Here is a 10607-nt window from a genome sequence, read left to right on the forward strand (position 1 = left end):
CGAAGCGGGGTCACAGGGCACGGACTGTGCAGCGACCCGGTGTGGATCACAATCCACCAAGGAAATTCCGGCGGGAGGGGTGAGAGCGCTTCAAGGCACTCCAGTAGCAGGCAAGGGGCAGAGGAGCAGGAAGCCAAGCCTGGGGGCAGAGAGCGACTCCGGTCGGAGCGAGGCTCTCACAGGGCAGAGGCTGGCAAGCTCCCGAGTGCCACAGCCCTAGGAGGGGGCGATGAGGGGCGCAGTCTGGCTCCAGCAGGGAAGCACACACGGCTCGAAGATCAAGACGAGCAAAAGCACCAAGGACCCACTAGTCCTGAGGTCCAGGTCAGGGGGCAAGCTCAATCAAGCCCTTGGAGAATGTTTAAAGCACAAAGAAGCAAAGTCTTTTCTCAGCAAGTCTTCTCCTCTCCTTTCTCAGCAAGGCAAGCAGCAGGCCAGTCCTCCCAGCGTCTCTTCTCCTTCTAGTCGGGCAGAGGTCCTTTGTGGTAAAACAGGATTCTAATTTACAAGGAGCAGGGCTCCTACTTTTATACCCAGTTTCTTTTGTTCTTACAGGCCAGGGGGGCCTTTTCCTAACTGCTCTCAGTTCCTGAGCACTTGTGGTGGGTACTTCTGCTTCTGCATTCAGTGTGAGGGCAGGCACATCAGCCGCTCCCCAGGGGGGCGGAGCCGGCATTGTGAGGACAGGGGCAGCCTGAGCACTTTGTTGACAAGCTTCGGTCCTTCCTGGGCCAGGTGCAGGCTGAGTCATCAGTCGCTCCCCAGGAGGGCGGAGCCAGCATTGTGGAGGCAGAGCACAGCCTGATGCATCATTCAGGGGAAACTCCCACCACCCACTAAGGTGTCATCCTGCTATTCACCACCTGTCAACTCCCAGCCCTGTCACTCACACAACTCAGACAGTCAGATACACACAAAAGCAGAGGCAGGCTGAAATGGTTAGACAAGCAAATGCTAGCTTTCTAAAAGTAGCATTTGCAAACACAGGATATTAAAATAAACTTTACTAAAAGAAGTATTTTATTATTCTGAGTTCAGGCATACTAAACATTAATTTCTACCATGTTCCCTGAGCCTGCTGGGATTATAGAGTGTAATAATTCCAGCAGCCCATCTGGCCTAGAAGGGAACTGGTAGCCTTACAATAGTGAAAAACGAATTTGGCAGTAATTCACTATTAGGACATGCCACACACATCAGGGCATGTCCTACCTTATACTTACAATGCACCCTGCCCTCAGGCCTACCATAGGGGTGACTAACATGAAGTTAAGGGAAGGTTTAGGGGCTGGCAAGTGTGTGCACTTGCCCAGCCAGCATGACAGTACCAGACTGCACGCAGGTTCTGCAATGGCAGACCCTAGACACATTTTAAGGCTGCTTCTGTGGGTGGCGCAACCAGCGCTGCAGGCCCACTAGCAGTATTGGCATTTACAAGCCCTGGCACTCCTAGTGCACTTTACTAGGGACTGACAGTAAATCCAATGAACCAATCATGGAAATCAATCACAGTTACATTTTATATAGGGAGAGCATATGCACTTTAGCACTGGTCAGCAGTGGTAAAGTGCCCAGAGTCATTAAACCAACAAAAATAGGTCAGAGAGAGTATTGGAGGAAGGCAAAAAGTTTAGGGATGACCCTGCCAAGCGGCCCAGGTCCAACAGGGAGAGGATAGCTTGATGAATTACCTTGAGTAGGGGTAGTCTCGCCAGTTTCTGAGGGAGCTATACCAGAAGGGGGGCCCGAAAGCGGAATTGCCGACGAATAGTCCCATTTAAGTCCTTTCTGCCCCGACCTTGAGAAGCAGGGTGGAAGTTGGATTTTTTTCTCTGTTATAGGGAGGACTGGGTCGCTCTCCTCAGGATCTGTATCTAAATTACTGGCCCCTGATGATGTACTCAGACCGTCATCTGACCACTCTGCCCCCTCTGAGACGGAAAAGAAACAATCACTAGGCTCCTTATCCAGTTTAGCTCTGTTCTTGTCCCCTGCTAACAGATCTGTCGCCATCATTGTATTATTCCTCTCAGGCGCTAAGACAAGAGACTGGGTTTCATTTCCATCTATTTGCTGTATTTCTGGATTGTCAGTATGGCCATCCACTATGTTTATATCCACCGCGTCCTGCTCCACCATCTTCAAGCGTGGCTCTGGGGGGGGCGGTGATACACAAGCCGCTGCTGCCGCTGCGGCCATGGCATGCTTCACATTAACGGGCATCGTCACATTACCCTCTCCTCCAACAATAATATCCGGGAGGGGGGGAGCCTCACCCTCCACCCTCTGCCCTTGATTCGGGAGAATGTCCCCTCCGGCCCCCGCATCAGGATGTCCTGAGTCTCTTCCCGACTCACCTCCTTGATCTGCCTGCCCTTCTCAACGCCCTTCTCACCACTTGCTGCTCCTGCTCCAGTCTGTGGCTCCTTCTCTTGAAGCAGTAACTCAGCCACCGACGGGCCAGCCGGGCGATTTTTTTCCTGTTGCTCAGCCTCTTCTTCTCTTCACTGCCGGTGGGTCGGGCGTGAGATTCTGCTGTAGGCGTCCCGGTGACTGCTCCGGCACATTGAGGTCTGCTGGCGTCTCTCCTCGCAGTTTTCGATTTCCAACGGATTTGGATGCGGCGAAGTTCGCTACTACCTTCGGGCCATTTTTACACCGCTTCCTGACTTCTACACCATCTGGTTCAGGTATTTATCTGCGGCGCGTCTAAGTATCCGCAATCCAACTTTGGTCAAGGCCGCCCAGACTCCATTGCAGGGTCGCTGTGATTTCAACATAGAGGGGAGAAATATTTAACTTGATGGTTGAGTGGTTCTGTTAAATTCAGCTGTCCTTACAGGGGTTTCATATCACCAAGAGACCCACCGAGGCTCACTAGTGCTGCTGTCGGCCTCCTAAGCAGCCACCATCACGCTTCTACGGTGCTCAGCATGTATTAGATTCTAACTTCAATGTATTTGCTTCACATGTAATTGCTGGTTTATTTTCTCTTTATGAATAAATGTTTCTTTTCAAATTGTATTGCATATGCTGTAGATATGTACAGGTATATCTTTTTAGGAGGTATCTATTTGCCATTCATATGATACCCACCATCCTCTAAAATGTAATAGTTTAACTGCTAGCTATTCTGATTCAAGCATGTAAATCTATGAAAGATCCAATACTGGATAAGAAAACAAATTGCTTACCTGCAACTTCAGATATCCAATATTGGTATCTTTCATAGATTTACATGCGACCCACCCTCCTCCTCGTAGAGGCTTCCCTTCTTGCTGGTATATTACTTGCTGTCACTTGTGCTAGAAAATCTGAGGGACTTGCCTCTTTATGGAGTGTTCTAGCGGGTGCTAGAGCCTGATTGGATGTGTTTCAACATTGGTTCTTTTTACAAAAGGACAAGGATGGGCTACTGCAGTGACCGTGCAGTCCATTATAGCCTATTATATGTTTTTACTTCATATATATATATATATATATATATATATATATATATATATATATATATATATTTATTTTTACAGTGACTCTCCCACCTCGATGGAAGGGATGATTGAAGCATGTGAATCTATGAAAGATACCAATACTGGATAAGTGAAGTTACAGGTAAGTAACTTGTTTTCTTCTGTGCTAGCCAGTGCTGATCCGAGAAGAGCTACCCCTTTGTAATTTTTTGACAGAATTGTTTTGACATTTTGTCAACTGTTTTTGAGGTATTACCTCCTGGTTTGTCGAGATGTCAGCAGTCCTAAGCCAGATTGTAAGCCTTGCGGCGCATGTCACTGACCAATGTCCAAGATGGACCTGCACCTCATCTGTCTGTGGTGCTTGGAGCGCGACTATAACACCAAGTCCTGCCCCGATTGCCAGGCCTTGGTCCGAAGGCTTTGAGGGTGCTATGTCTGCAGCTGCTAGCGATCCAGGATCGCGACTCCAGGAAAATTGAAGGGGAAGGTTCTAGGATAATTTGCGGAGCCCAAAGTACCATTCAAAGTCCTTAGAACTCTCAGGCAAGAGGCACAAGAAAAATAGCATCGTTGGCCAATGGGATGAGGTAGCATCAGCACTCAAAGTATGGTTCTACGGAGCCCAGATGGGTCCCCATTTTATTCAGTGCTGGTGGTTCCAGCCCCGGTGGGCTCCCAGGGGTTCATTCCTGGATCCTGAATTAGCAAGGTCATCCATCTTGACCTTCCCCGGCGACTGTCCCGATGACGCTCCCAGCGCCGCCAGCACCCACCGGCGGCACCATCCCCATTGTGATCCAAGACTCCAACACAGAGTCAGATGGGCGCTGCCCGACGCCGCCAGGGCCTTTGATTTCTAAATCAAAGCCTGACCCCTGTTCCCGTTGGCTAGGACTCAGGGAGGAATGGGAGGGTTCACTGGACCCTGAAGAAATCCAGCCCTACATAGAAGACCCTAATATGGACTGGACTGAGGAACAATTGGGCTGGATACTTCTTCAGATACCGGTACGCTTTCTTCCCCTACTGTGGCTACGGAGGAGGGAGCCTCATGCACAAGGGTGGTGCAGGGGCAGTTGAGGTCCTTGACCTTCAGTTGCCTTCGGTGGCAGTCAAGACCAACATCTTGACAGAAGTGCTGCAACATGGAGCCCCCTTATCTGAACCCCTAGTCCTTTTCAATGAGGCTCTCACTGACATCCTGTTCGGGACCTGATCCAAACTCAACACAGGGGCTACTGTGAATAGGACAATAGCCCGCTTGCATCACCCTGCCCCAGGGAACCCACATTTTCTCACCCAACACCCTACCACTGAGAGCTTGGTGGTCCATGCCTCGACTTCTTTGGGGACATTCCCTACCGCTCCCCCGGACAGAGAATCAAAAAGGCTGGACTCTTTTGGGAAGAAAATATTCTCTCCTGCCAGCCTAGCATTGCGGTCTGTGACACTGCATGCCTTTTGGACCGTTACTCCCACACTCTGTGGGATTCGGTTGCACAAGTGCTGCGACAGAACCCGGAGAAGGCCCAGGCCGTATTCCCTCAAACTGTTGCGACAGAAAAAATGCAGCAAAGTTCACAATTCGTTTTGGATTGGACAAGAGCAACTCACTGGGCAGATCGGTTTTGTTGACGTTAGCCCTGAAATGCCACGCCTGCTTTAGGACTGACTTTCAGGGGATGTCCAAGCCTCCCTTAAAGACATGCCCTTCGATGGCGCCCATCTTTTAGGAGACAAGGCAGACTCAGCCCTGGAGTGCTCTAAGGACTTGAGGCCTACGGCCAAGTCTTTGGGCCTCTCAGGACCCCCAGGTCACCCCCAGTCTGCCTTTTGTGGCTATGGAAGGGGATTTAAACCGCCCCATACCCTTTAAGCCACCGTCCGCGCATGCTTCCCAGCCTCTGCGTGGATGAGGGCACGGTACGCACAGACCTCACGGGTCAGGTAACCAGTAGTTTGGACCGTCCACACTCCCCCCCCCCCAACCCCCTTGCAAATTGTCCAAAGGGGCTACTCCCTCCCCTTCGTGACTACCCTCCTTCTTTGCCACCATCTCACGCCTGACTCCACAAGGAAGCCATTGCTCTCTTGGCTAAGGGCAGTGGCATAGCTGGGTGCAGGGGGCCTGAGCACCAGAAGGGCCCCATGGGTATTGTGCACGGGTGGCGGACCCGAGGACTGAGAGCTCACTACAGGGTCCGGAACATGGGGCGCCCCTCCATGTACTTTGCAGGGGCGACCCCTCACGTTTTGTAACACCACTCACCAAAGGAGCCATAGAGATGGTTCCAGGGCCAGAAGTAAGCTGTAGTTGCTATTCTGGCTCTCTAGCACTCCTCAGGTGTTCACCAAGGTGATGGTGGTGGTTGCAGCTCATCTGCAGTGATCTGGGGTGCCAGCCTTCCGCTATGTAGGTCTGGGGTCGTGGACCCTTTATCAAGAGGCCCTATATCTCTGGACATGGCTAGAACAGTAGGGCATTTCCCTCGTGGTTCAACACCTGGCAGGTTCGCTGAGCACCAGGGCAGACAAACTCAGCCATCGATACCTAGTGGATCATGAATGGTGTCTCCATCCGAAGTTGGGCCAAGATCTCTTTCAACAGTGGGGAGAGCCTTGGTTAGATGTGTTCGCCTCTGTCGAGAACGTGCAATATCAGCTGTTTTGCGCAATGGAGTTTCCAAGGCCATGTCGCTAGGAGACGCTTTTCGCCTGAATGGAGCTCAGGCCTCCTGTACGCCTTTCCACCAATACCACTCCTGCCCAAAGTTCTCAAGATGATTAGGAACGACCGGGCCCAAGTCATCCTTGTGGCTCCGGACAGGGCACGGAGAGTCTGGTATCCCGCACTACTGACTATGAGTAAAACCCTACACAGGAAGGGAGAAGGTGTCACCTGCCTACAATAGAGACTGAGCGCAGAAGCGTCTCTAAATGGTCAAACAGATATCTCAAGCGGGGAAACAATACACTAAATATCTCAAACATCTGAAGATAACACCAATATAAGAAAATAGCAAAGATAGCTAGTACAAAAATATATTTTATTCAAAGTAAAGTAATCAATAAATACATTGCTACATATTTGTAATGTTTTACATGTATAATAGAACAAATCAAATAACATGATCAAAGTTTTGTTTCCAAAATGCACCCAAAAGAAACATTGATATAACTAGTGAAATACCCGCAGTTGAATTGAAACACAGCAAAATAATAACTTAAAACTTCATCATATCAGCCAGCAATCTCTCATTACCAAAATCACACTCATACATCTAGCATACTGTCAAAGCCTACCAATAAAAAATGCATATATATATATATATATATATACATATATATAGACCGGGGCCACAAATGAAAATAATAGTGGTATCATGTACATCCCAATGTCTGGGTAAAAAAGTATAATGCTTTAGACTAATGTGCATCCAGGTGTTGCCTGGAGCACCATAATATTTAAATCGGTAAACTAGTACTCAAGCATTGCCATATACATATTCATTTGTTCAGTAGCACTGAATTCATATATCCATGAAGGGAGGAAGTGAAGAACACATTTAGACAATTCAACTTCCTCTACTTCTATGCATGTACCGCTGCGTGGTTCTTGTCCAAAACAGTTCCGACGTGAGTTTTGGTGAAGGGCTTAAATGAAGCCGCCAGCTTCTTCAGGGCCCAAGCAAGATGGAATCCAAAGGGTGTGCCACGTGGATAGTGGGGGAGAATGTCAGGTGCCTAACAGACGTTCATGGTTCCGTTCTAAAAGGTAAAGCAAAGGAAAGAACAGGAAAGAATCAAGGACAAATAAGGAGCCGTCAATATTGGTGTGAATAGCTGAGAATTTATTTATTTGAAAGGTTTTATATATAGCGCTGGCTAGACCTGGAGGTATGAGAGTGCTTTACGTGAGCAGAAGCAGTCAAAAAAGCAATTGTTCAGGACATACAAAACAAGCACGTACATCTCTCATTAAGTTAAATGGGGCAAAATTATGGGTGGTTCACAGGTTATATACATCTAAATAATAAAATGGAGGGAACGACTCAGAGCAGAGAAGAGAGTATCCACCGGGAAGAACAAATTGTAGAGTTAGGGGGCATGGGTAGGAATGGGGGGGTGGAGAGCAAATAGAAGGTAAGGTCAGGGTAAACAAGAGGATGTGTAAAAAGGGAGAGTGAAGGGAAAGCAAGGTAGAAAGAAAGATAACCAATGCAGGGGTCAAAGGAGTGATTATAAATTCCTATATTTGTTGAGAAGGTGATATTTTAGGTCTTTTTTTAAAGCTGAGGTAGGAGGTATTGCAGTGCAGGTCCCTCAGGAGGGCATTCCCAATGTTCAGGCCATTTCCCGGAGAAGGAGCGAGATTGGGTGTTTTTTATTTTTTTAGTAGCAGGGGACGAGTCGGAGCGCAGTAGTGCTGCTCATCAGTCTGGAGCAGCCCACTTTTTTTAGTTTGTTTGTTAGGTATGACGGGGTTTGTTAGTGAAGAGCTTTGTGCGTGATGCAGGCAGTCTTATAAAAGCATCTTCCTTCGATGGCCAGCCAGTTTAGCGATTTGAGGGCAGGCGAGATGTGGTCAAATCGTTTACAATCAGTAATGAGCCTGATCGCCAAGTTGAGCACAGCTCTAAGGGGGGCAAGTGTTCATTAGGGGTTCTGGTGAGGATAGTGTTGCCATAGTCAAGTTTAGAGAGGACTAGTGATTGGACAACCCATTTGAAATCGTCTAGAGGAATGAAGGGTTTGATTTTCTTGAGGTGTCTGAGAGTGAAAGTGCTCATGTGGCTGCGTTATTTCTGCAGTCCTTCAGATCCAGGTTTTTGTAAAGAGTGAAACCTAGGGATTCCAGCGAGTCAGATAAGGTGAGAGGACAATTGAAGGCATTGAGGTCTGAGATCCAGCCTTGGATGGGGGATACGGTTGTTTTTAGGGGAGAAAAAATTAGGTTTCGGTTTAAGATGGTTGAAATAGACACCAAAATTGGATCTTGCTATGGGTATTGTTTAAATGAAGTACATCAGAATGGATGTGAACTTATAGTAAAGCTATAGCTAAAGCTTATAGTAAAGCTGGGTGTCATCAGCATAGAGGTGATAGTTGATTTCAGCTTGTTTCAAAATGAGAATAAGGGGTTCCATAAAGAGGTTGAAGAAAGAGGGGGAGAGAATTGAGCCCTGGTGGACACCCAGGGAGACAGGGGTAGGTTTGGAGAGGCAGACATTGATTTTTATTTGTTGTGTTCTGTGCTGGAGGAAGGAAGAGAACCATTTGAAGACCAAACCATTAAGGCCAAAGCTAGCTGTAAGTGAATTAAGTAAGGAAGAATGTTTGACTATATCGAAAGCTGCAGAGAGGTTGAGGAGGATAGGGAACTCTGAATGTCATCCACAATGTTCAGCATGACGGTTTCTGTACTACAGCCTTTCCTGAAACCTGATTGAAAGGAGTCAAGTAAGTTAAATTTGCCTATGTGGTTGTCCAGTTGAAGTAATGCACATTTCTCAAGGGCTTTAGCAGGAAGTGGGAGGTTAGAGATAGGGCGGAGGTTGTTGGGCTCATTAGGGTCAGCAGTAAGGTTTTTAAGAATGGGAGTGATTTGTCCAAGTTGGAGGGAGTCGGGACGCATCCAGTGGCAAAAAAAGTGTTAATGATTTTTGTCCAACAAAGGGTTATGATGTGGTTAAGGTTATGAACTAGGTTAGAAGGGAGTGGGTCTTTGGTGTGCGAGGTCGGCTTTAGTTTAACAATGATAATAAAGACTTCGAGCTCAGTCATATGAAAGAAATTATACCAGCAGGCATTGTTTTTCAGTTGTAAGTTGGAAAGGATGTCTGCGCCGAAGTTGTAATGGGTAGAATTCTCAGGTAATTCTGTGTGATTACGCTACACTGAATTTCGCAAATTATGCCCACCCCTAATAATAAGTCCTGTGTATGGTAATGGAAATCTTGGCAGATGCTTTTTTATTTGTTATATATGTTAAAATACTGTTGGCTTTGCTTGGTCAATATTTGTGTGGCAAATAAGGAGTATTTAAACAGCAGTCTCACCCGCATGGTGAAATATAAAATAATCAGTTTTTTATTTCTATTTAATTTTACAGCGCAAGACCAGTCACCAAGCTTGAGATGGAAAAGTAACTTATAAGTTGGAAGATGCTCAATCCAGCTCCTAAAGGATGTTATGTGGAATAGTACGAAGTTAATATGAAGATTCTCTTGAAAATAAAATTCAGGTCCCCAAGCACTCCAGATTCTGCATATTTTTGGGGATTACTCTGGACTTCAAATTAATACAATTTATTTATTTATTTTATTTTAGTAGTTTTGTATAGCGCTAGCTGGACCCAAGGGTATCCGAGCGCTTCACAACAAGTAACTTATGTGCAAGTGGGTAGTACAGAGAATATAGTCGAACATAGCGAAACGGACATATAAGTAGTAAAGGTACTTGAGCATGCAGACAGCGAATACATTCTTTTACAGAGTCATAGAGCAATTGTCACCGCACCACTGTCATATTGCACAGGAAGATAAAAGCAGAGTTTCAACGGAGGTGACATAGTAGTGTAACAAGGTAGTCCACAGTCTTTGGGTCTAAAGTCCAACGGGTTTCTTGTCCCAACAATATGAGTCGCTGGGAAGTTTTCTAGATCCGAATCAGTGACATTGGTCACCTAGTTAAAGTTAGAGGGGGTGACGGTTAAGGTACTTCCTTAGCTCCTATCTGCTCGCTTGAGAACGCTCCAGAAAGAGGATTTTGAGCAGGTTTTTGAATTTTGGAAACAAGGGGATCGTTCTGAGGTGTGGGAGGATGGAATTCCAGATTTTGGGAGGGTTTACAGCAAACGATCTGGTCGCCGTTTTTTGATTGCGAGTTTTTAGCGGGACGAGTAGAAGAATATTGGAGCTTCTGAGGTTCCTGGACTGGCCGGCTCTTTTGAGTTTGGCGGCTAGGTATTCTGGTTTGCCTGTGTAGAGGGCTTTGTGCGTGAGGCAGGCAGTTCTGAAGCTGGCTCATAATTCAATTGGGAGCCATTTAAGTTCTCGGAGTGCAGGGGAGACCATTCTGGCTGCTGCATTGAAGGTTGTTTTCAGGGGGGCGAGGTGGGATTTTGCAGTGCCAGTC

The 10607-nt window shown here is 47.1% G+C and overlaps 1 protein-coding gene across 1 annotated transcript in view; it reads left to right on the top strand.

Annotated features, from left to right (window-relative positions):
* The window catches only part of LACTB2 (lactamase beta 2), a 216236-nt gene extending 206511 nt beyond the window's left edge, over window positions 1-9725 (top strand). Inside the window, exon 7 of the mRNA XM_078687161.1 lies at window positions 9583-9725. Coding sequence (XP_078543287.1) covers window positions 9583-9626 — 44 coding nt within the window. The 3' untranslated portion in view covers window positions 9627-9725. The remainder of the gene's footprint in view (window positions 1-9582) is intronic.
* The last annotated feature ends 882 nt before the right edge of the window (window positions 9726-10607 follow it).

The sequence above is a fragment of the Lissotriton helveticus genome, chromosome 4_1, assembly GCF_964261635.1.
Source record: "Lissotriton helveticus chromosome 4_1, aLisHel1.1, whole genome shotgun sequence".
NCBI classification, from domain to species: Eukaryota; Metazoa; Chordata; class Amphibia; order Caudata; family Salamandridae; genus Lissotriton; species Lissotriton helveticus.